This window comes from Toxorhynchites rutilus, chromosome 2 (genome assembly GCF_029784135.1).
Source record: "Toxorhynchites rutilus septentrionalis strain SRP chromosome 2, ASM2978413v1, whole genome shotgun sequence".
In the NCBI taxonomy this organism is placed as follows: Eukaryota; Metazoa; Arthropoda; class Insecta; order Diptera; family Culicidae; genus Toxorhynchites; species Toxorhynchites rutilus.
Genome location: NC_073745.1, coordinates 284,070,229 through 284,097,740, shown reverse-complemented (window position 1 = coordinate 284,097,740; position 27,512 = coordinate 284,070,229). Strand labels below are relative to the sequence as shown.

The following is a 27,512-nucleotide window of genomic DNA, read 5'->3' as shown; positions in this document are numbered from 1 at the left end:
TTGCCATAATTGATTCGATTGTGTAACAATCGGAGGAAAAAAACAATAAATCGATTTCGAACACCACCACCAACACCCCCAGGAACCAATCAATCCGTTTATTTGTACTGCTGCTCGGAACCGGTTCCACCAGACCGTTACTAATTGACACCGTTGTTTTCCGCCCTACCCTCCCTTTCCAAGTGCCCAGGAATGTGAATGTGTTTTTCTCTGCCGCTTGCAACAAGAAAATAAACACTCCGAAATCATTTACCCTTTTTAGTCCCACTTGACCGAGGGATTCGGTCAAGTGGGCTCGTAATCAATTTCAATCAAGCGCGCTTTGTCTGTGAAACGACGAGGGCTACGATGGGATTTATTGGAGTAACAAAAACACAGCTCCAAGCATCGATTATTAGAGTTGTTGAGTGCACAGAGAAACATTGTTCCTTTTGCTGTTTGTGTTTAATAAATACGAAATTCCGATTCGCCTCTTTTCGTTCCGGATGGGGACGGTGCAAAGAAAGGCTATTTGTCTATGGAACAAAAAATGGGGTTTTGGGATAGCAAAAAACAAATGGGTTTTCATCTCCGATGAAAAGTTAAACATTATTTTTGAATGCTAATATCGTCATAACTAGTTATTGGATAAATTTCCGTTTCATATTAAATTCACATAAAAAATCAACTTCTACATAAATATGTTCTATGGAAGACCTTTAACACTATTGTGCGATTCACATAGAACGTTACGGAAAAGAACGTCCACGTTCCGTCAACGTCTTCACCAATTCACACATGCAGTCAATGCTCACACCAGCACCGTCACGTCAAATGTCAAATGAATGATTTATTAAATGTTATTCATGGTGTCGCCACCTACAACAGTTTTAACTTGCAATGACCTCTTTCTAATCACCATACCTATAATCAGTTCTAAATATAGAGAAAATCAATGAAAATCATTGAATTATGTTATTTGAATGCTTAAACCCCGTAGTCCCGACCCTTATTCAACAATAAAAATATATAGACTATTTTTCTCGGCTAATCGCGAATGATTTTGACTCCGAAGTTTTGAATCAAGAGATATGTTGGCATAAAAAATACAACCGAAATCAAAACAAAAGCCGAGACACAAAGCCCAGACAAAAACCAAACGAGCCGTCCGTCTCCGTCAATTTTTCTTTGCTACAAATCCTGCCGGTCGTTTTCGTTGAACGTATGCTGACGGGTCGTTACGTTGCCGGTGTATGTGAATGTTTCCATAAGAAATGCATGGTAGAATAACTAACGTAACGTGACGTGACGGAACGTGGACGTGACGTGGATGTTGTATGTGAGTCGCACTTATTTCTTCCAAACATGTCAAGGCAACTATTAGGAGTTCAACATGAAATTGCGTTGTGTAGATTTTGTTTTATTTTCTCTATAATTCATTTTGTAATTATTTTCACACGCTATGTCAGGATAGCTGTTTCCTCTAGGTATAGGGTCCTTGCCTTGTGGACTGGTTCCTCTCTCGCGATCACTCGGATGGTAATTTAATATTGAAATACACTTCGCTCAGTTTAAACGCCAATTACACAACTTTAATTTATTCACAATATAAACTACAATTCACTCTTTATGTACAATATTTTACAATAGTTTGGGAATAGGTTTTGGGTTTAAAATGGTTTGACTTCCTTGGTATCCTTGTGTTGATTCTGATAATTACTATAAGGACATTTTGAGAACACGTCATAGCTTGTGCTAGCGATCGCGTTTTTAGACGAGATTTGATTTCTGTTTTCTGGCAACCCGGCAGCCGATAATGATCATGAGATTCAGTACCGAGTCAGCTAAGCCGAGTCAGTTCCATTTCGTATGCAGAGCAGACCAGTAGTGGGAGTTCGAGTGTATAGTTGTGGAAAATAAAATTGAATTTCATGTGAAGAAATTTATGAAGAGAGGTAAAAAGTGACTTACCTGTTTCTACTCACCTGGACTTCGCTGGAAACGCCGTTAGTACGCTGCTGCTTGCTTCCCTTGCTGTTCGCCGTCGCTGCTGCTGCTGAAGGACCTGAAAAGGAAAAACCTGGAACTTACCTGTGTCGTCTGCTGCTACGGAGTGAGCTGAAAAAGAAAAAAAACACAACGTAGGACTAATTGGGTAAGCGCCAACATAAAACTGGTGCCGTGACCAGGATCGTCGATACCGTCAGGGATCCTGCATCCATAGAAACACGTGGGACGATCCATCGGGCGCTGCCATCTTGTTCCCGCCATACCGGCGGTCGACTATTGTTCATTCGGACCTTCCTATTGTCTACTGTGAGCCAGTGACAATCGCCATTGTATTTCGGCCATCCAGCGCTATCACATTTGGAGTACAAGGTGCTAGCAAACCACGCTATTCCGCCATTGCATCTCAGCCGTTCGTTGGTGGTCCTGAAAGTATCGACGCTTCTTGTAATTGGGATATCAGCACAGCAGATTGGAGGATAGTATCCAGTTAACGAGAACTTTCATCATCCAGTCGGGCGTGGACACGTTACGACGCATATCTTTATAAAATTCAAGGCATTATTTGGCCTTGGAACTGGTGAGTACCATTCCAAGTAGCTTAACCTTCGCTATCCAGGTCTACCGTGGTCTTTTCGATCGACAGATTCCTCGTCTCCCGCCATCGCGAATCGTTCGCCATTGTCAACTCTCAAGATGGCGCTTCCACAGCACGTGGTGTTGGCTTCAAGGAGGACTACCATGATGGATGCTCTGGGTCGGGCAGAGGAATTTATTCTACACTACGACGAACAACGAGACCAAGCACAGGTGCCAATTCGACTTGAATACCTCAACAACATGTGGGCTACTCTGGAGGAGGTGCAGGCGCAACTGGAGGATCTTGAGCAGACTGAGGAGGGTAGGCAAATCAACCGTGAAATTCGTGCCGACTTTGAGCCTCGACTGTTCAGAATTAAAGCTGATTTGAGCTCTAAATTAAATGTTATTCACCAAGCTTCTCGAATCCCTGAATCTGGTTCGCATGCTTCCGCTCTCTCTGGGTTGAAATTGCCAACGATCTCCCTTCCAGAATTTAACGGAGATTACATGCAGTGGTTAGGGTTTCACGACACTTTTCTGGCATTAATCCATTCGAACTCCGACGTTTCCGCTATCCAAAAGTTCCACTATTTAAGAGCGGCACTGAAGGGTGAGGCGGCACAGCTGATTGAATCAATCGCAATCAGCTCCGCGAACTATAATTTGGCTTGGCAAACTCTTGTCGACAGATACGCTAATGAATACCTCTTGAAGAAGAGGCACCTTCAAGCTCTTTTTGACATCCACTCGGCGAAGAAGGAAACAGCTGCATCATTACATGCGCTGGTGGACGAATTCCAACGACACACCAAGGTCTTGTGTCAATTAGGAGAACCGACGAATTATTGGAGCAGCATTCTCGAGCACCTCTTGTGCACGAAACTTCCCGACGACACCCTCAAAGCGTGGGAAGATCACGCATCGACCAACAACCACGCAAACTACGATTGTCTGATCGAATTCCTTCAGCGTCGAATGCGAGTTTTGGAATCGATCCTAGTGAATCATCATCAGTTAGCATCCACCTCGTCTGGGCCCTCGCCTGCTTCTAAACGACCATCTCATTTCCGCTTGTCATCGTGTGCTTCCACTTCCAACTCTGCCAATCAGTGTCCGGCATGCAACCAGGAACATCAGTTGATGAAATGTTCAAAGTTCATCCGCTTCTCTAATTCCGAACGACAACAACTCGTCTCGAATAAGCGTCTCTGTCATAATTGTCTGAAAGGTGATCACATCGCTCGTCACTGTCCGTCACATTTCAACTGCAAGCATTGCAACAAGCGTCATCACAGCTTGCTGCACTCCAACGCGGCTTTGAGGTCAAACAACGAAACATCCTCTGCTCGTACTTCCATGTCGACTCAAGCAGTGAAGTCCAGTACGCGCTCTACGATAGAATTGAATCCCGCTACTTCCGCTTCAGAAACTGAAATTGTTCCCCGGGTTGTTGCCAGTGCAGCTGCTCCACAGCTTCGTGAGGATGTATTTCTTTTGACGGTATTGGTGAAGATCGATGCGTACGGTCAGGACCATATAGCTCGTGCCTTGCTTGACAGCGCCTCACAGCCGAATCTCATCACCGACCGTTTAGCTCGCAGGTTGCACCTACGGAGGGACCCTGTGAACATTACTATCCAGGGGGCTGGGAATCTGTCGAAGAATATCCGAGAGTCAATTTATGCTCGGATAAAATCAAGAAATGACAAGTTCGAATGCGGCGTCGAATTTTTGTTGATGAACACCGTTACTGCAGATCTTCCAGCGCAGGACATCCCAGTGAAGGAATGGCAGATACCTGAGAACTTGGCGCTAGCAGATCCATCGTTCAACAAGTGTCAACAGATCGACATGGTTCTGGGTGCCAAGCATTTTCACTCGTTCTTCCCTAGCACCGCTCGCCTTCAGCTGGCAGAAAATCTTCCGATTCTGGTGGATAGCGTGTTCGGTTGGGTCGTCACGGGATCCGTTTGCACGATTAATCCCGCCCAACATCAAGCTACTCGCGTTGTTGCAGTTTCGACAATGACCCTCGAAGAGAGCCTGGAGCGGTTTTGGAAAACCGAGGAACTGACCATCGGTGACAATTACTCCATTGAAGAGCGCCACTGTGAAAATTACTACCAAGCTACAACGTCTAGGGATGAAACGGGTCGCTATGTCGTCCGATTACCTCGAAAACCTGATTTCAGCACGATGCTAGGGGAGTCCAAAAACAGTGCTTTTCGACGATATGAGCAGCTTGAGCGACGATTGAACCGAGAGCCGTTATTGAAGGAAGAGTACAACAAGTTCATGGAAGAGTACCTCTCCCTCGACCACATGCGGCTGGTCGAGACGGACGACGGAACAAGCTCTCAAACCTACTACATTCCACACCACCCTGTGATAAAGGAAGAAAGTACGACCACCAAAGTTAGGGTGGTATTCGACGGATCGGCTCGTACTTCTTCCGGGTTTTCTTTAAACGAAGCCCTATGTGTTGGCCCGGTGGTACAGGAGGACCTTCTTTCAATTATCCTAAGATTTCTCACCTATCCGGTGGCTCTCGTCGGAGACATCACAAAAATGTATCGGCAAGTGCTTCAACATCCAGACGACTATCCTCTCCTGCGTATTCTGTTCCGTTTCGACAAGACTACTCCCGTTCTAACATATGAACTGCGGACCGTAACTTATGGGCTAGCGCCGTCTTCTTTTCTAGCCACCCGTACGCTCCAACAGCTCGCAATTGACGAAGGTCACGCATATCCATTGGCAGGTCCGTCGCTACGAAAAAACTTTTACGTTGATGATTTCATTGGAGGAGCTAACACCGTCGAGGAAGCTACCCAACTTCGGAAGGAGCTCTCCGAACTGCTCAGCAGAGGAGGTTTTGAGCTGAGGAAGTGGACCTCGAACCGTCTGGAGGTACTTCAAGGCTTAAGAGACGAGCAAATTGGAACGAAATCAAGTTTGCAGTTCAACCCTAATGAAACCATCAAAACTCTTGGGATCCGTTGGGAGCCAGAAACGGATCAACTTCGCTTCGACTCGCAAATACTACCACGTGAAGATCCCTCCACGAAACGATCGATCTTGTCCGACATCGCTAGGTTGTTCGATCCTCTCGGTTTGATTGCCCCAGTTGTTGTTCGAGCAAAGATTCTCATGCAGGAGTTGTGGTCGCTTGCCTGCGGCTGGGATGATCCGGTTCCAAACGCTATTCTGGTGAAATGGCAGCAGTTTCGGCACGAGCTACCAAAAATCGCAGTCTACAGAGTTGACCGTTACGCATTTCTTCCAGAGGCCACCGTGGAATTGCACACCTTCGCTGACGCATCTACATCTGCGTATGGAGCATGTCTTTACGTTCGTTGCTCGAACGCCCTAGGAACCGTTAAAATACGTCTACTGGCTTCTAAGAGCAGAGTTGCACCCCTGAAACGGTTATCTATCGCGCGATTAGAGCTGTGTTCTTGCGTGTTAGCTGCACATCTACACCATCGTGTGAAGGAGTCCATCGGCGTAAACGTGTCGGCATCGTATTTCTGGTCGGACTCAGCGGTATGTCTGCACTGGCTTCGAGCGCCACCCAGCACATGGAAGACCTTCGTCGCTAATCGAGTCTCGGAAGTGCAACACTACACACACGAAGGAAGATGGAACCACATATCCGGAACAGAGAATCCCGCCGATCTTGTCTCTCGTGGAATGTCGATCGATGATTTCATATGTAGCGATGTTTGGAAACATGGCCCAGCCTGGTTGGCACACCCGCAGGAAGCTTGGCCTATCTCGAACACATACACCGTACCTGAAGAAGGATTAGAGGAGAAAATCGTCGTCGTTTCTGTCCAAACTACACCCAGCGTCAATTCATGGTTCCTTCGATGGTCGTCGTACACCCGTTTGCTTCACGTCGTTGGTTACTGTCTCCGTTTTATTGCCAAAATTCATGCTAAAACCCAACCATCTGCAACAACCCACGAGAATAACATCAACCCAGAAATACTTACTGTAGCAGAGCTTGCCTCTGCCAATGCGCTTCTGATCCGCTTTGCTCAACAAGATGCGTTCAAGAAAGAAATCAGAGAACTACAACGAGAAAATTCGGTTTCGAAACATTCATCCACTTGGCGCCTTCGCCCTTTTCTGGACCCAGTGGGCATTATGCGAGTTGGAGGTCGGCTCAATCTCTCTCAGCTACCCTACCAATCGAAACATCCTGCCCTCCTCCCCAAAAATCATCCATTTTCACGGCTGATTAGCGAATATTATCACCGGAAACTTCTCCACGGCGGCGGGCGTCTTTTGCTGTCCGCAATGCGTGAAGATTACTGGCCACTCGATGGCAGAAACCTGGTCAAAAGTATAGTTAGGAACTGCTTTCGCTGCTCCCGCCATCGTCCTGTCCTTTTGCAGCAGCAAATAGGCCAATTGCCAGCTTCGAGGGTCCTCCAAAGTCGTCCATTCTCGGTCACAGGAGTCGACTATGCCGGTCCACTGTATCTGAAACAGATTCATAAGCGTGCCTCCCCCGCAAAAGCTTACCTGGCAGTCTTTGTATGTTTCGCCACCAAAGCTGTCCACTTAGAATTGGTGGGAGATTTGTCGACTCCAGGATTTCTAGCCGCCCTGCGCAGATTCATATCAAGACGGGGAATCCCCGCCCACATCCAATCGGATAATGGCAAAAATTTTGAGGGAGCGAAAGGAGAACTGATAGAGTTATTTGCCAGATTTCGCAGTCAAAAGGAACAGGGAGAAATAGCCTCCACATGCGCCCAGAGTGGTATAACGTGGCACTTGACACCTCCAAAGGCACCACACTTCGGTGGCCTTTGGGAAGCGGCAGTCAAAATTGCCAAAAAACATTTATTTCGCCAATTAGGAAACACTCGCCTTTCCTTTGAAGGCTATTACACTGTATTGAGCCAAATTGAAAGCGCAATGAACTCTCGTCCTCTGCTGCCCATGTCCGACGACCCAAACGACCTAGCAGCGCTGACACCGGCACATTTCCTCATCGGAACATCGTTCACCGCCCTGCCCGACCCAGACTACCAGCATCATCCAATCAGCGCTCTCGGGATGTATCAAAATTGGCAGCTGCTTGTCCAACGATTCTGGAGCCACTGGAGAAAGGAGTACCTGCAGGAGATGATTCGAGACACGAAATATGCCGCCCGAAATAATGAAATCCAACCCGGGCGCATGGTGATTCTCGCTGATAAGTCGCTGCCAACAATCCGTTGGCCACTTGGTCGTATCGTCACCGTTCATCCTGGAAAGGACAATTTAATACGCGTTGTTAGCCTACGAACCGCGAAGGGAATCATCACGCGGCCAATCAACAAAATATGCCTCTTGCCGCAGCCAGACGAAGATCGAAGAAACGAAGACTTACCTGGCCTGGTGCCGCAATCCACGACAGTTTTTTGAAGAAGATCGACGAGATGAGTAAACTGCAACGGGTCCTGGTTCCTGAAAAGAAATCACCTGAAAATAAGAAGAAAAAACTAGAAAATTAAGATAAATACCTACCTGTACAATGTGTTATAAAGAAAAAGTTTATTGTTTACGTTCTGTTGATAGTTCATCAAGGCGGCGGGTATGTTGATTCTGATAATTACTATAAGGACATTTTGAGAACACGTCATAGCTTGTGCTAGCGATCGCGTTTTTAGACGAGATTTGATTTCTGTTTTCTGGCAACCCGGCAGCCGATAATGATCATGAGATTCAGTACCGAGTCAGCTAAGCCGAGTCAGTTCCATTTCGTATGCAGAGCAGACCAGTAGTGGGAGTTCGAGTGTATAGTTGTGGAAAATAAAATTGAATTTCATGTGAAGAAATTTATGAAGAGAGGTAAAAAGTGACTTACCTGTTTCTACTCACCTGGACTTCGCTGGAAACGCCGTTAGTACGCTGCTGCTTGCTTCCCTTGCTGTTCGCCGTCGCTGCTGCTGCTGAAGGACCTGAAAAGGAAAAACCTGGAACTTACCTGTGTCGTCTGCTGCTACGGAGTGAGCTGAAAAAGAAAAAAAAACACAACGTAGGACTAATTGGGTAAGCGCCAACACCTTGATTGTAATGATCGGGATTCTTTTTGGGAAATGGGTGCCCCATATAAAACCTTTTTAATCTTCTATCCTCTTTTGAAATTTTATCCTAAATGGTCACAATACTTTCCCTTGTTTTTATTGTTTTTCTCTTTTCTGTCTCTTTCCTCTCCTGCTTCTATTTCCATGTTTATGTGTAGGTGAGTCTAGTTCGGAAACCAAATGAATCGTGCGTTCAGAGAGTCGCGTAGGATTTTGTACTTCTGATACGATTGCTCCTCTAAAACTCTCCTCCAAACTTTGAAAAATCGACTAGAAAAAACGGCTGAACATATCAATATGAAACATTCAAGGATGAACGCTCCATCATTTTCAATAATCCATAAATTATACTATGCAATACCTTACGCTGAATCTATATATATAAAAATGGGTTTCTGTCTGTCTGTCTGATTCTTATGGACTCGGAAAATACTGAACCGATCGTCATGAAAATTGGTATGTAGGGGTATTTGGGGCCGAGGAAGGTTTTCTTTATAGTTTTGAGACCCCCCCCCCCCCCTCTGTGAAGGGGGGCTACCATAGAAATGAAATACAAATTTCTACATTACTCGAGAATTAATCAAGCAAATGAGACGAGATTTGGCATGTGGAAGTTTTGGGGTGGAATAATGTGCTTATATACGAATGAAGCATACATTTTCGCATAACTCGAGAACTAATCAAGCAAACGAGACTAAATTTGGCATGTGGAGGTTTCATGGGGAACATACATTTCTAAGGTGGTTCGACACTCCACCCCCCCTCTCTAAGAGTGGGTTGTCATACAAATGAAAAACAAATTTCTGCATAACTCGAAAACTAGTCAAGCAAATGGAGCCAAATTTATTCCATGTAAAGGAGAAACATGTTATTTGCAAGTGGTTGAAAAATCTTGAACGAGAATTGTGTCTGAAAATAATCTGATATTATAATGATGAGTTTTGGTAGAAGTACTAGGAATTTTATAGTAAAAGGTAAATTAAACGGGGTCGATTAGCAGATTAATCAATGAACAGTTCTGTGATTGGACTCATGAACTTGCGCTTAGTAAGAAAACGTGAATGTTTGAAGGTATTGGTAACGTAAAACAAATTGTGGGCGGTACGAAGTTTGCCGGGCCAGCTAGTGGCAACATAAAATCCGAACTAAATCAATAGTGTGATGGCAACGGAGGTAATACCAACCGCTGCGGAATCAGTTTTCACCTTCAGTTTTCAACCAAAGAACACAGTTTTCATCGCAGGGAAATAATGCATGACCTTGCGAATATTGAATGATTTATCGGAAAGTCACCAATAAGTCCAAAATATATTTAAATTCACACAAGCAACAAAAAGATAAAAATCAACTTTCTTTTTATCATTTTGGACTCACGACCCTGAAAAGATGAATGAACCGTGGTTCTGTGGAAGTAGTCGAAGATGGTTATTTCACGATTCTGTCTTGTTCTCGCAAGAACAATACACAAGCTGGATATATGTCGAAATTTTGGTTCTTATTGCCAACGCACGTTGTACGCACTCATAAAGACGAATGTTACGAATCGTGCATTCTTCTGGTACGATTTGCAATTAAATGCTCCTCTAATTTACTCCAAACTTCGGCTAGAAAAAACGGCCTCACGTATCAATATAAAACGTTCACGGATGTTTAGGGCTAAAATTTGCCTGCAAACATTGGAACTAACTGCGATATTTGCAGAACTACAGTGGATTTTGTAAATCACAATAAAAATCCTGTTTTTGGCGCTTTTTTGAAATCGATGCAAAAAATTTAAATATTTTTTTTCCGTCAAAGTAACAATTTATCCTTGTGCGGCATTTACTGGAGTTTTTAAAACTTCCTTTCGATTTGTGATGCGATGGTTGTTTATTGAATTATTCATTATCAAAGACGAAGGGGTAATTTTTTATTCAATCTGAAATATCTCTGTGTGGGAAGGTCCTACAGGAACATTTTTGGAACCAAATAAAAGCTGATTGATAAGGTTGATTGGATTTGCTGTTGAATTGTTTGGCAAAAAATTGGGTTTGTCCAGAATATTCTTGAACAAATAAAGAAAAATAGATTTTAAATTTCTTCCCGTTATTGTTGCCCACTACACCAACACTTACCAAGATAAAAATATGTACAAAAAATATTCTGATACCTGAAAGTTATAGCTTCAAAATGATACGCCTCCCATTGATATGAGTTGATTTTTCACGAAGATACAGCATGTCTAAAATCACTTAAAATATCCGACTTCGTGCTCTGTTCCTTGATTTTTTTTTATCGAGCGTATAACAGTCAACTCTCCTATAACGCGGTGAGTGCGTACCGCGTAATATGGAAACCGCGCTATAAGAAACTCGGATTTTACACACAAATCAGTCTAATCCGTAGCGCGTTGTATGAAAACCATCTACCGTGTTGTATAGAAACCGCGCTATAAGAAACTCAGAATGAGTACAAATCACAAATCATTCGTACCGCGTAGTATGGAAGCCAATGAGAGATCATAAAATGAAATGATAAAAAAATAAAACAAAAAGGAGAAGGGTCTGAGCCTAGGGGCACGGACGGAAGTTTTATGTAGGACTGTAATTGTTCAGAACAGTTGTTTTCTTTAAATGCATTTTTTTCCATTGTTCAGAAATCTGTTAGTTTAATTCTTTTGAAACTCTAAATAGTAGCCCTGAAAAGGCCGGAACCGTCAAATGGTTTGTAACGGTTTGTACTCATAATCGAGAGTAGTAGCTTTTTGGTGAAATAATGCTCGTTTGCAGACTATAATCAAGTCGTATTGGTTATACTTCTCAATCTATCATAGAAGGTCATTAGAAATTATGAATATGAGTCATGAAGATTAACCCTTTGCGATCGTTTGTCTGCTCTCAGTCACCACAGCAAGGAATCATACTAAATATTAGGCTGTCGAAAAAGTCCTGCGGTATTTTTTTTGAATTTTCATTTGTTCATAAAATTAGTTACAATCATCTGTTTTAAGTCAAATATGCGCCGTTTTGTTCGATGACTTGTTCCCAACGAGATGCCAACTTCATAATACCCCTGTTATAGAAGCTCGCTTCCTTATTGGCAAAAAACTCGGATAGCCAATTTCCACAGGCCTCTTTTGTGGCTAACTTCTGACTACCTAGCTCGTTCGCCCTGGACAAAAACAGGTGGTAGTCACTTGGTGCAAGGTCCGGACTATACGGCAGATGCAAAAGAACCCCCCATCCGAACTCCCGGAGCTTCTGGCGCGTCACCAAAGAAGTGTGTGGCCTGGCGTAGTCCTGAAGGAAGACAATGTGGCCTCTGTTTATCAAAGATGGCCTCTTCTTCATGAGTGCTACCTTCAAGCGGTCCAGTTGTTGGCAGTACAGGTCCGAATTGAGCGTTTGGCCATAGGGAAGCAGCTCATAATAGATTATTCCTTGACAATCCCACCAAACACACAGCAGAACCTTCCTGGCCGTTAATGAGGGCTTGGCCACCGTCTGAGCCGCTTCAGCGGGCTTCGACCACGACCGTTTGCGCTTCCCGTTGTCGTAAGTGACCCACTTTTCATCGCCAGTCACCATCCGCTTCAGAAACGGGTCGATTTTGTTGCAATTCAGCAGCGATTCACATGAGTCGATACGGTCAAAGATGTTTTTTGCGTCAACGTGTGTGGCACACATGCATCGAGCTTCTTCGTGAATCCAAGCTTCTTCAAATGGTTAATAACGGTTTGATGACTTATCCCCAGCTCTTGGCCGATGCTACGGCTGCTACTATGCCGGTCTTTCTCGGCTAATTCAGCGATTTTGTCGCAATTTTCGACGACAGACCTTCCGGAGCGTGGCGCATCTTCGACGACCTCTACACCAGAACGAAAACGTTGAAACCATCGTTGTGCGGTGGAAATGGAAACTGTATCGAGTCCATAAACTGCACAAATTTTATTGGCAGCTTGAGATGCATTTTTGCCTTTGTCATAGTAGTACTGTAAAATATGTTGGATTTTCTCTTTATTTTGTTCCATATTTGCGACACTATAACTCACGAACGACTTAACCAAACAAAACACTGTCAAGGACTCGATACAGTGAATACAACTAGAACTACGCGCTTACAACGACACCTCGCGGAAATACCGCAGGATTTTTTTTGACAGCCTAATACATCATTAAACGATGTATGGACACTCTGGAACTCAGTCGTTTTCTCGGAATACGAGGCAAAACGTATGGTTTTGGGTGCCAATAAAAATCGTCATAGCGATTTTTCATACGGGACGTCCTGCGAAATGTTGATTTGCACGATGAAATAGCCTATGCAAAATATTAGCTCATTCGGACTTTTTTTTAAATCGAAAAATTACCCAATGGTACATGAAATTGGGATCCCCAAAACAAAAAAAGTTTGATGCCAAATGTCTTTATAACTCGTGGTAATCAGTGAACTGAAATACAATTGTTGGAATACCGTTCTGAATCATATTTCGGACACCTTGTGATAATAACTTGAAATGCTTAATGCCCTGATGATATAACTTTTTTTATTACAGAGTGTCCGAAAAGTGTCACCCGTATTGGAAATATTTTGTTCTCTCCTAGATCTGACCAGTGTTGCCATAATTAAATCTCTGTTTTTGGTCTCAAAAAATCATTTTATCTGGTTTTTTTTCTCAGAAAATCTGTATCGAAATCTGTATTAACTGTATTAACCGTCTGTGAATATACTAATGTAATAATTTATGCAACAATGTGTCAGTTCACACTTCGAATTTTAATGTGTTGTGAACTTATTCGCGAACCAAAACGGTGCTACTATGAATAATAGATAACGGTACTCAGTATGAACAAAAGTTGTCTTCCGTACTTGAGAACAGGATTAATGGAATGTAATGTAAAGTTCAAACAGAAAGATAACAGGCGAAAGACGGCAAAAATTATTATTCTTGTGATATACACTCTGTCCAACTTCTATAAGACCACCCTGATTCTATTTCGTTGCAACAGAATTTCAACAAGATACATTCATACATTGTTGAATGCTTCTAATAAAGTATATTTAACGTCAATTTCGTTCAAAACCATTGTTTATTATTGTGTTTTTTATGACGATATCCACGCTAAAACGGTAGGAGAGAGGATTCCAGAACATGTATGTAATCCTTGAATTATGTGAAAGCTATCTTGAGCTTTGTGGTTGCCCAGAGTCCCGCCCAAACTATGCACGAGCCTCTACCAAAATTACTGGTGGAAAAATACTGTTCCTTCTTGCGTAAATCACGAGTACCTATCGTTGAAACCTTCAGGACCATCCAAATGGACCTTTTTTTCGTCAGTGAAAATAACATATACATTGAGGAGCTTTTCGTTATGATATATAGCAAAATGATTCAAACAATTTTTTTGGAAACATTCTTAGTCATAACATACCATGTCCCACTGTCGGTTATGTGAGCTTTGGCAAAACTAAGACGTCTTCCGATGTGAGATGGTGGAAAACGAGGTGCTTTAATCTTTTAAACCCTCTTTATGTGAGGATTTTTTACCAAAACTTAACGAATTGTCACCCGAGTAACATTTAAATTGAAATATTGCTCTATTTGCATAAGTGATTTTTAGGTATTCGAAGCTGTTTTAGCTATTTCCCGCTTATCCCAGTCAGAGAGCTTCGATTTACGTGGAGCTCTCTTCTTCTTACCGTATTCTTTAAGATTTCTTCAAATAATGATACCAACATTTTCTTGGTGAAATGCATCGATTTGTCTATCTTTCCTCTCCGTGAGCATTTTTCCCTTCGGCATTTTTCAGATTTATTGTTCAAAACAACTAAATGAACGAAAAAATGTAACTGGTCTTATAGAAACTTGACACTTGAAAAATACAAAACCATCGGTTTACGCTCAGCGCTTGCACACACACATATGAAATCATGCAGTGTATGGTAGTCACCCAATGAGGTACATATCGAGGTGGAGCAGTAGGCAAAGTATATCTGCATTGGCAAACGAAATATCGTGTCGTAATTATTTGCATTCAATATGTATATTTATTTGCATTCAATATTTATATGGAAGAAACAAAACAATGTTGAAAGTACTCACGATTACATGATAATTTGAGTCAAAATTGTCATGAAATTATTCAACTATTTGTTCTTTAACAAATTAACACTTCATAATAAAATTAAATTAAAATAATGAAACTTTGTTTGTTTCTATGAACGTGGAGGAGTGAAAATGGCACATGGAAATATCACCGTCTTTTTCGACGTGAACTCACAAATATTCACTGCACGCTATCAGATTAGCCTTATATAAAGCGGAACTCTAAGAGAATGTATGTTTTTAATTGATTGATAAAAAAATAGCATTTTCACATGGATGCGGTGGGCAATCAAAGATAAACACAACGACTGACGTCACTATTTGAGAAATTGTAATGGCAGCGCATGCTATGTCGCTCGAAACTTTACCATCTTCATTATCTTTTTTCCAGTACATTGGTAGTCACCAATACCAATACACTAGAATATAAGTTGAAGCATTGTTTGTTTGCAATGGCACAAAGCAGCAAGATCATTAGCTGGTCTTATAGAAGTTGGACAGAGTGTGAAAGATATCACATGAAGAAGAATTATAGCAAATGTTTTCTAGACATAACCAAATAAACATTTGTTTGGTAAATACTTATCAGAAGTTTACAAAACATAAAGGAATCTTGTTCATCTTTCATGAGCTCACAAAGTTATACATCACTGCTTTTCCAAGTAAAAATAATTGCGACCAGTTCGATACACATGTTGAAATTTAACACGATCGCAAAGGGTTGAATTTATAAGTTCAATTTTGAAGCATAATCTTAACTTTAGTATCATTGGTTGGCATAGTTATTATGAATTTGACGATGTTGATGGTGTCTACGTAAAAATTGCATTCACTATGCTTTAGTAGGAAAAAGTTAAACAATTTTATTTATTTATTGTAAAGCTAGCCGATGACGCAGACTTTTGCATCTTTTCGTCTCAGATTGAACATGAGAAAGTAGTATTACAAACTACAAATGAGTGCCAAGATGACTCTAGACTGATTCGAATGCTATATGAATAAATTTGGTGAAACCTAAAAAATCTGTAATCTGTATCTACAGATTATTGGTTTCAAAAAGTGTGAAAAATCTGTATAAATACAGATTATTCTGTATATATGGTAACCCTGGTTCTGACTTGTTCTCTCATCTGGAAAAAAATCATGCGTGGGAATGAATTTTTATTGATTGAAAAGGAAACACAAGCCGCATAAGTGTATTTCAGCAGTCTACCGGGTTCTCACTTTAGAGATGAAATCCATGAATTATAAAATCAGTACATTGCTCAGAATGATTGCAATGAATAAGAAAATGTTCTCAGACCATACAATTGTGTGTTTCTTACCGAACAACAATATTGATTGAGACAAAATGTATTCTACTTAAAAATCCCAGTTTCCGTTTCAAAGCTTTTTTTTATCACTGCGCACAATTTATCCGCACATAATCTGTGGACAGCATCAAACAACGGAATTTTGATCGCCACGTTTAATAATACGACGGTAAACATTTGGTTTGGGATATAGATTTTCATAGTTAAAATTTTCGCTTAATCGAGCGAAACACCCACATTGTTTTTTGTAGCTTCCAGCACTGTGTTTTTTTTCTGCAGTGATTAAAGGTATATGTTTCATTCTACTACGCGCTTAAATTTGGATCCACTAACGACTGACATCAAACCGATGTCACTTCATTCCCAACTTTAACTAGCGAGAAGTAAACTTCATTCCAGCAATCAGATTGAGCTTATTATGTTATTTAATTCCCTTTGCTACCCTGTTGCTTACCCTCTCGCTCGGAAAAAAGAGAAGTCATCTCATATTTATCGTGACGGCTCTGTTGACGCTGATGACATCCGTGTCCGTTCCGCTCTGGCAGGATACAAGCATTTTATGTCACTAGGGATAGTTAATCTTTTGTCCCTCTAGTTCCTAGTCTTTTAGTTTTCTTCTGCTGCCGGACTGTTTATTTGTGTTTTATTGAACAACGAGATGTGAAAAGGACCGGGGTCTTGGAATCTCTTAAACAACCCTATCTGCTGTGAAGTTTAATGAGCAGCCTGTCGAGACGCTGACATCGGTCCCAAAATCGTCTATTCGTCAGACATGTTTTTCTTTAACAACTAAGTTGAGGTGCTTCCGCTGTCGTTTCTTCCCGAACCCCCGGCGGATTTGTGATGAACAAGTGAGAGCAACCGTCTTCCGCCGGTGGGATACCACACCAACCCGGGATGAATCCTAAAACGACTAACCACCACCCCCCATCGGGCGATAGATTTACCTCCCACCGATTATGTAATCCTTCCCCCCATCGAACCGAGTGGTGATAGTGGTGGCATAGTTCTTCCGCAGCGACTCAGCGCTGTGGTGAAGAGGAGTCAAGAAAACTGTTTGTTAAGACGAAAAATTTGCCTGTTTGCTGTGAAGATTGTGTTTACCGATCTGGTGCGGTTGCTGCCGCCGGTTGTGTCTTCCGCCGGTGGAGATGCCGCCGCGAGGTTTGTTTTCTAGCCGGGATTGTTTGAGCGGAGATTGTAATAATGAAAACGTTCAAGGAGCAGTCACTCAGTCACTTGTTGTGATAGTGTTTAACGGATGTGGGGGTGAAATACGTCTCTTACAAGAAGGCCATTGATGTCCCAGGGGATGGTACTCATCGTACCGTGGCTAAACATTCATAAACTGAGAGTTTCTCTCGGCTATGATGATATTTGAACAGCCGATTCTTTCAAGTCTGCCCTTTAAAGACGGAGAAAACCCCAAACTAGTTTGATTAACGAATTTCAAAACCACTCTCAGACTGTGACATAAAATATTTGCAAGCATTTCCCTTCCCGGGTGAACTGGACCACGAATCCTTTGATGATTTATTTATTCAATATACGACTTCGGCTTGCGGAGAAGGGTTTCGGGATATGCCCAACAAACACTATCCTATTTTGGTTGATTTACGCTTCCAACGAAACCAGGATACTAATTATTACCCATTCAACCTTAGACACAGGGTCGAAATATTTCATCAGTATTTTATCGCACAGCTTTCAGACGCTTGCGTTGGGGTTGCGGAAGCTTTCTGTCGCAGAGAAAAAATATCATTAATTTAAATAAATTAGATCCTTTCATGCTGCCAACCAAGCTATCTGACCTCACCGGAAAGGAACTAACTAACATTTTCCTCCAGAAAACCTCCAGCTCCAGTTCCCAAGGGACGCTTGTGAATATGTTTTTTTTCCTCCTTTCTCCGCCCTCACACAGTAGAAGAAGTGATGAACGACGAGGTCACACTGTCGGATAGACTGTGGGAGGGACTTTCTGTTTGCACCTAAAATTAATTTTCTGTAATTACATTGACTTGGGCATGTTCGCTTCCGGAGCTGTTTAACGGTGATGATGTGAAGATTAGCGTGGATAACGGCTACACAGTGAACGCTTGACTAATGGGCTGCACGGGCTTAAGTGCGATGATTATCGGCTTTGTTTGCATCGTGTGGACCTTTGCATTCGAGAGGCAAGCAGTGGTTTCCTAAAGAGAATCTACTGTTGAAGATTTGACGAAATGATATTTGAAATTGTAGAGCATTATGAAAAAAAATAAAACTTTCTGAATTAAAAAAATTGTAAGGGGTTGTATGTAGGACACGACCACATATTTTAGACGTAGAACTACGCAATTATCTTATGCATTCCACTTGTTTACCACTTCGAATATTATTTTAGAATGCATAGAAATTTCCTATTCGATTGGTATGCAAATAATAAGAATTCGTTCACAGTGAAAATAGTTATTAACGTTAACTTTATTTCATAAAAACGTGACCTGATCTCTTGTAAAATTGTAAATCAGGCCAAGCAAAACGAGGCAGTTAGAGCGTGCAAATAACGTTTGACATTTTACAGTTATTCAATTGTTCATCTCATGAAAAATAATATTTTATTAATTGTGATAGACGCGTAGAAATCTTTCCTATCAATTGATGCAAACATCTTTCCGATCTGTTAAGGAATGTTCGAGTTACAAGCATTCGAAATACGGGTAAGGTTAGCACACAAATCGACAGAACAAATGTATGGGAAAAAGGAAGTTCTTTCACTTTTAATGAATTTAAACCGTTTAGAGATTAGCGAATTGTAATGTATAGCATATCAATCAAATCTTAGATTCCGATTCGATTGGTATGCAAATCATGAGAATTCGTTCACAGTGAAAATAGTTATTAACGTTAACTTTATTTCATAAAAACGTGACCTGTTTTCTGATTTGGCACCCTTCCTGAAAGACGTAGTTCTACGTCAAAAGAATGCTCCAAATCTAGTCCTTCAAATTTTAACTTTTTAAATATATTTTGCATAATTACCAGATATTCGAATTATTAAATTATTATTAAAATTACTTTGTATGTTATTATCGATGCATAAATAAACATCAAATATTGAGTTATGTTATGTATTGCCAATATTGATTATGGATGAGTATTTATCCCGAAAATCATTGTATGAGTTTCAAGAATGGTTGAGAATGTGTGAACTAGGGTAAATCGTTCACCAAAAAATTTAAGAATTTTACAGATGCACATAGAATGAGGTGGTATTGCGAATATCTGCAAACATTAGTTTATCGCGTTTTGACTGAAAATTTGGGTCAACTATGTTGCATATCGCCAATGGAAAAGTAGTAGTAGTTCTCAGGACCATTTTGTTAAATTATGCTATAAAAATGATGAAAAACTGGCAAATGTGTGCGAGGAAGCCCTAGGTGGACATTTGAATGATGTTGTATTTCACACATAATGGCATAAACCAAACTTTAATTTGAAATAAAAGTTTCATCGAAATTCGAATTCTAAGTGTGTTTTATTTCAATTTACTTTCGGAATTTAAAGTTGGAAAACCCTGTATATTATCTACAACTTACCATCATTTATTTTTTTTATTTTGTATAACTTTATTGCGTAATGAATTCGGGTTGACGTTTTCTAATTTAATAACAACACATAATAAAATACAAAAAGTTATGAATCTTACTACATTATTTTTTCGAAAAAAGAACACACATTGTGATGTAGGACGAAAACCATTCGATTGAACCACTTACAGGGAAAAATATGTTTTTATGTGGGATATTCTTTTTTTTCGAACAGTAATTTCCCGGAAAATGGATGTTTGAAAAAAAATTCATGAATATTGGGGTTTCTTCAGCGCCAATAATCAACATTACACCAATCAGGACCCGAAATCTTCGAAGATGAAGAACTGCTTCGGGAGTCACCGTCAATAAAAAGTGAAATGAGTTAACTATTGTTTAGAGCTATTGAGTTAAGTATGAATACAAATCTGTTTCTTCATTCAACTGACTTCAGTCCACATTTCTACCCCCCTAGGAACGAAATTATTACCCGCGTACGCAATCTTATTATTACGTCCACGTCCACGTCCAACGAAAAATTCATTTGTGATGCAAAATAGTAGTTACCCCATCAATGGACGGTTTATTGTCTACCCATCGTGAACTCAAACTAACGAACATAGACATTTATCAAGTATGCTATAAAGGTCCTCGCGTTAGTATTAGTAAATAGCGTGCAGTTTGGACACAACATTGCACACTATTTTATACGTGTGAGTAATTTTCGTAGCTCACCTGTACTAAAGGGTGTGACATCAAATTGCATCACGGAAAAAACGCTGTAGGAATTCGCCCAGTAGACCGATCCTTTTGAAAATTTTAGACAGTAAAATAAAAACTATTAAACAACTTTTGGCATTTTCTTTTTAATCATACTTCGAGCCCAAGCCCGTATGCTCGCACCTTCCCCTTTACCCCGTCCATAAGGTTCTGTACAACGTCAGGTTGTAGTTTTTTTTGAACAGAAATCCATTTTCTCTTGAAGTCCGCCTCTGATTTGACAACTTTTGGGTTCTTCCGGAGGGCCTGCTTCATAATCGCCCAATATTTCTCTATTGGGCGAAGCTCCGGCGCGTTGGGCGGGTTCATTTCCTTTGGCACGAAGGTGACCCCGTTGGCTTCGTACCACTCCAACACGTCCTTTGAATAGTGGCACGAAGCGAGATCCGGCCAGAAGATGGTCGGGCCCTCGTGCTGCTTCAATAGTGGTAGTAAGCGCTTCTGTAGGCACTCCTTAAGGTAAACCTGCCCGTTTACCGTGCCGGTCATCAGGAAGGGGGCGCTCCGCTTTCCGCAAGAGCAGATCGCTTGCCACACCATGTACTTTTTGGCAAACTTGGATAGTTTCTGCTTGCGAATCTCCTCCGGAACGCTGAATTTGTCCTCTGCGGAGAAGAACAACAGGCCCGGCAGCTGACGAAAGTCCGCTTTGACGTAGGTTTCGTCGTCCATTACCAGGCAATGCGGCTTCGTCAGCATTTCGGTGTACTGCTTCCGGGCTCTCGTCTTCCCCACCATGTTTTGCCTTTCGTCGCGGTTAGGAGCCTTCTGAACCTTGTATGTACGCAGGCCCTCCCGCTGCTTGGTCCGCTGGACGAATGAACTTGACAAATTCAGCTTATTGGCGACATCCCGGACCGAACTTCTCGGATCACGTCTAAACTGCTTAACTACGCGCTTGTGATCTTTTTCACTGACGGAGCATCCATTTTTGCCGTTCTTCACCTTCCGGTCGATGGTTAGGTTCTCGAAGTATCGTTTTAGTACTCTGCTGACCCCAGGATTGGATGATTCCCAGCATCTTACCGATATCCCGATGTGACAACTCCGGATTCTCGAAATGAGTGCGCAGGATTAATTCACGACGCTCTTTTTCGTTCGACGACATTTTTCCAAATTTACGAAAAATTGACAGTGAAGCATGGCCAACGTGATCTATACACTCTTATCTGATTATGAGCGAAAGCTGAAGATATAATTCCTAAAAATTAAATTTCTACAACGTTTTTTCCGTGATACAATTTGATGTGACACACCCTTTATATGTTAAACCACGATGAACTCAAACATCGTGGTACATGAGAGAGAGAGAGAGAGAGAGAGAGAGAGAGAGAGAGAGAAGAATGAATTCGTTTTTAGGGAAGTCACTTCAAAATGCAATGAAGACAATTTGACGGGGAAAAATGAAATGAGATAGTCGAGTCGTAGAGGAGGAAAGCGACTAAACGCTCGACTGACTGTTTAGTGGTTTCGGAGGAGAAACTGCATGAAGAAGCCAAAAGTCATTTCCAACTGAATACGGAGCGGAATTTCCCCATAGTCAGCTGACTATCCTCAGTTAACTATGGCTATACCGAGCCCTGACCCCAATGCCTTTCGTCAAAAAAATTTTTTTTATGTGTTCACATGTTCAGATTTACACAATCAAATTGGTACTTCACGATAGGTTTGAAGAAGTAGTGTTGAGCTCTTTCAATTCAACACACCTAGCAATAAAATCATTTTTCGTTGAATACCCGACAACATGGAACAGATTTCAATGATCTGTGGAAATGAACATCATCTGGTGACCCATTATTCATACTATGCCACACAATTGAAACCATTCGGTAAAGCCATCCCAACTCCACCCCCAGAACACTATAAATGGTTATCATTAGTGAAACGACAGTCGCATATAAATCCGTGGGTGAATCTAAACGGTTCAATCTATTGCGGAATAATTGTGAATTACAGAAGACAACCGCTGCTTTGACAGCTTTGCGTTGCTGCTGCTGCTGAGAGCAGAAGTTGTTCACAAAACTTTTACGCTTGCATGTCTCAGACATATTCCGAAGTGATTTCCAACAAATGTCGAGTATATCCGATGATAACACCATCCGGGCAAATCAATCACGGAACCTCATGCTATCAGTATCTCGATGTAGCGTGCTCTCGTCTAGCCTCAGTGGATTCATTTTTTTCTTTCTTTCTTGTGAAACCAGACATTTTGTGTGAGAGATCTTCAATCTAACATCAAACAATTCTTGCCCATCATACGGAGCACCATATCATTCATCCACCCACACTCACACGCACACGCAATGATTTGATCCAAGGCTTCCTTCCCTACATATGTGGATGGAAGCCGGGTTTTCCCCAACGGTCCCGATAACTTCATCCAGCTCACGAAGAGAAGTGCTTTGCGATTTTGTGCTTCGAGCAATTTATCACAAACATACGATAATAAATTGTCACAAGCTTGCACCACGTTCGATGTGTTCATCGTGTCAAAATGAGTTATTCTATTTCGGAATCCGACCAGAATTTGGGCTGTCATGCGCTGACAGTGTTGTTAGTTCCTGTGTCATGTAACGTGGGAGAAAGTTTTTCGTTTTTTTTTGCGGGACACGCGGGAAAGCTCATATTTCTTCCGATAACTCAAAATCCAGCAACCCTTCCTTGTAATATGAGAGTTTGATAGCTAACAGAGTGGGAGGCGATCTGGCGTAGTGGTAACATCCATACCTCTCACGCAGAGATCACGAGTTCAATTCTCACTCCCGACATTCTTCCAAAAATGGAAGTAAAAGTGACGAACCAGCCGAAATGTGTTGAAAGTCACTATAATAAAGAAAAAAAAAAGCTAACAGAGTTGACGTTGAACGAGAGAACCCTTGGAGCCCAAGGCCCTGGTGAGCTGTCCACTTGCTGTCAATCAAAGCAAATCAGCATCCTCAGCTGGACGGATTGAACCGAGCGATGATGGAATGGGTCCGAAAGTAGATTACGAACATCATATTAGTGTGCTGAAAGATGATATCGTTTCAGGAAAGCACTTTCTCGAACCAGTGAATGGCCATCTGCTGCTGCTGCTGTTGCGGTTCGGAGTTACGGGCGATCCCATTTCGCTTGTACAGTCCTCCGGAAGGACACATGATTCGATTTCGGAACGATTTGTCACCTCTCGGCAGGCTCTCGCAGACAGAACAGTGATCGAAATGAGTACGCCAGAGGAGATAGTTATTGGGATAACAAGGGCGATTGAGAATTCGATTTGATAACGACTGTTTGTTTGTGGTTGGACTGGCGGAATTGAGTTCTGTTTACCCTCTGGGCCGAGGGCCACATTGTCTGTGGTATTTATAATGCCGTGCCATGAACGAATATCCAATTTGTGGTTTTGATGTGGTTCCAACAGATGCCGGATTGGAAAATAAGGACAAATCACAGTCACGATTGTGGGCTTGGATAAATCAAAAACCTTTGCAATTTTCGAAAAGATGCTGTGCCATGAATTATAGTTAATGTAGAGAAAATGGTAGTTCCTTGAAAACGGTACCACTAAAAAAATGCTACACGGCTTCATCTGCGGATGTGGAATTTTCATCTCGAAATGTCTTATTTAAATATTGAACAGCTGTGCCGTAAGCCGGAAGTTAGCAACCGCACGAGTATGAGTTCACCACTCCGAAAACAGTCTTTATCGGCGCAATGAGCATTCATTGCATTGGCTTCTCGCCGCCAGCAAGCGTCAAAGTATTACGGCTTTTCGCCAAATGAAGCCATTAGAATTCAGCATCATGTCTCCTACATCAGTCATATTTATTCATCCAGCAATCCCATGCGCTGGGTATGTATGAAGTCTATATGTGCATAAGTCGCTCGATGATCCTGCGGCGAGTATGGGCGAACTCGATGTGAAGCCACGCGAAGGCAACAGAGTTTTTTTCCTCTCACCGACTGTCGGTGTTTTGGCTTCTCTCTTCAACAAGTATCGTAAAATTTTACTACACAACATCTGGAATAGCATTCGTATTCATATCGTTACATGAGGATTCGAGCTGATTGAGAACTAACTTCCTCTCCATTGCAATATTGCATTGCAGTGTTGACTGTTATTATTAATTTCAATAACTAACTATAAAAGAATATAATTACTAATAATAAAACCCTTTATAAAGCGTGATTTTTTGGGGTTTGGTTTTGATTTACAGAAAAAAAACCACCGGAAAATTGTAAAAAATTTAAAAAAATTATTGGTGGTGAATAATAACTCCTCACCATTTTCTTTAAAGATTATTTCATGTAAACGTTGGTCACGATTACGTTTTAGGCGATTCATACGAGAAGCCCAAATTTCAACTTACTTTTTAGAACATATCAGCTCACTGATAACACGTGTGGTGATGTCTCTTGAGGCTTGAATCGATGCTGCTTTATCGACATAACAAGAGATTTGACATATCCCCCAAAAAAAAAACAGTCCAACGACATCAAATCGCACGGTCTAGGCCAGGGGTGGCCAAACTTTTATGCATTACGGGCGACTCATTGTTTAAATGTTAGGCTATGGTCTACCAACGTTGACTGTTTCAACAAATCATTTGAAAATAAATGTAGTACTAGAAGATAAAACAAAGATTTGATCCTTCAATACTCGCACGCAAAATCCTAACTCGTATAATCGCGCACGGTGTCACAGACTGTGCGTGTCTGTGTAATTTTGCTATTATGTATTTGTTATTGATATTTATTCAAAGTAGAAAAAATAAAATTAAATGAAAAAAAATCCAGAATTTTTTTTTCTCCAACTTCATTCAGTTTCAATAGCCATTTAATCCAGCCTCCTTAAAACAAAATTATCGAGTCTGGGTCTGTGAAAACGTATGCTCAAGTACAGGAGGGTGAATTTAAGGTAAATCATAGGGCATACTTATAAATGTTTAATGATATTTTTTTTCATATAATAAAAATAATTATCGGGTGCTAAATAATTGATATGTAATGCTTTAGTTTCTATAAAGTCTCAATATCGCTGATTTAAAAAAAAAAAAAAGTTATTTATCCACATACAATGCATTCATTTTCCAAAAAAAAAACACTCAAGATGATTATTATATTACTCAATTATCTAGAGGTATAAGAACAAGAGATGAAACGGATATCCGGTAACTATCCGCTATCCGGCCTAACCGGGCAATATTTGATACCGATTTGATATTAGAAAAAAAATCATTAATTTCTCATTAACACAAGATAAATCATATTTTTGTTCAAAAATAATTTAAAATTTCCTCATAACCTTAATTCATTAACACTGTTACTTCTATTATAATTTTTTTAACCGTCAATGACACTTTGCTTCATACACCAGGCTAGTTTCAGAAAACAGTCTTTCGCTGTAAACACTACTGCAAGTAGCTGAAAGATAAACTCTAGCAAACCCTGCCAAATGGGGGTACTGCTGAGAGTTTGATGATAACCAAACGTGATTGCGATCGAGTCGAAATGTTTTCGCAGAGACGTCGATTTCGTAAGTAATGGATTTTTTTTCTGACGTAGGACTACGTCTTTGATTTCTATATAGGGGGGTCACTCTCCGAAAAATGTAACGTTTATTAAGAGTTTTCAAATGCATATTACGCAGAATCGTTCTTACGATATACAGGGTTTTCCAACTTTAAATTCCGAAAGTAAATTGAAATAAAACACACTTAGAATTCGAATTTCGATGAAACTTTTATTTCAAATTAAAGTTTGGTTTATGCCATTATGTGTGAAATACAACATCATTCAAATGTCCGCCTAGGGCTTACTCGCACACCTTGATCCGGAACAGGTAATTTTCGATGACTTTTCGGCACATATGGGGCGGTATCTCTGTCATAACTTCACGAATGTTGTCTTTCAAATGTTCAAGAGTTTGCGGAGAGTTGGCATAGACACGGTCTTTCGCATAACCCCACAAAAAAAAAAGTTTAGCGGGTTCAAATCGCATGATCTGGACGGCCAATTGGCATCACCAAAACGCGAAATTATGCGTCCCTCAAATTTCGTTCGCAATATAGCCATGTTCGTGTTGTGTGGCACGTGGCGCCGTCCTGCTGAAACCACATGTCATCCGTATCCATATCTTCAATTTGTGGCAAAAAAAAAATCGGTTAACATGCGGCCATAGCGCTCACCATTCACAGTTACCGTCTCGCCGTCCTCATTTTCAAAGAAATACGGCCCGATGACTCCACCAGACCATAATGCGCACCAAACAGTGACTTTTGGCGGATGCAATGGTCTCTCAACAATCACGTTTGGATTTTCTGAGCCCCATATACGGAAATTTTGGGTGTTCACATAGCCACCGAGCTCGAAATGTGCCTCATCGCTGAAGAAAATTTGATGCGAAAATTCAGCATTTTGCTGCTGTTGTTCGTTCACCCAATCGACGTATGCCCGACGCATTCCATGATCACCACGCTCTAATTTTTGTACCAGTTGGACTTTATATGGTTGTAGGTGCAAGTCTAAACACAAAATTCGCCACAATGATGTGTTTGACAAGCCCAATTGCTGAGCACGTCGTGGAATCGAAACATTCGGGTCATCCTCCACACTGGCAGCAACAGCAGCAATATTTTCGGCCGAACGCATATTACGATGATGCACAGGTTTCACAATATCCGCTACGGATCCAGTTTGTTCGAATTTACGCACTACATTAGCGATTGTATGCTCTGTAGGCCGTCCATGACGACCAAAATCCGTCCGTAATGCTCGAAAAACATTTGCCGGTTTTTCATCATTTTTATAGTATAATTTAACAAAATTAACACGTTGTGCGATGCTAAAACGATCCATATTGTAAAATGGCAGACATTCAACTAACGATATGACGCTTTGGTTGACAGCTATGTCAAACGGTTGTCAACGCAGGGAAGCCCGGAAGCCCGAAATGGAAAACCCTGTATGTTATAATATATACCGTTAGATGGCAAATTTACCCAGAATTTTTTTCGCCTAAAACATCAACAGTGGAAATAATGAAATAAAAAAGGCATGTTCTGCGAGCGGATGCGAAGGTAAATCACGTACTATGCATTCTTTCTTCCAACTTCGTTCCCATGAATGTTGT

At 41.3% G+C, this 27,512-nt stretch overlaps 1 protein-coding gene across 1 annotated transcript; it reads left to right on the top strand.

Annotated features, from left to right (window-relative positions):
- The first annotated feature begins 2,682 nt into the window (after positions 1 to 2,682).
- LOC129766935 (uncharacterized) lies at positions 2,683 to 7,076 on the top strand. Its single transcript, XM_055767535.1, has 2 exons — positions 2,683 to 6,919; positions 6,973 to 7,076. Exons 1-2 carry the CDS (start codon positions 2,683 to 2,685, stop codon positions 7,074 to 7,076), a joined length of 4,341 nt encoding a protein of 1,446 aa, XP_055623510.1.
- The last annotated feature ends 20,436 nt before the right edge of the window (positions 7,077 to 27,512 follow it).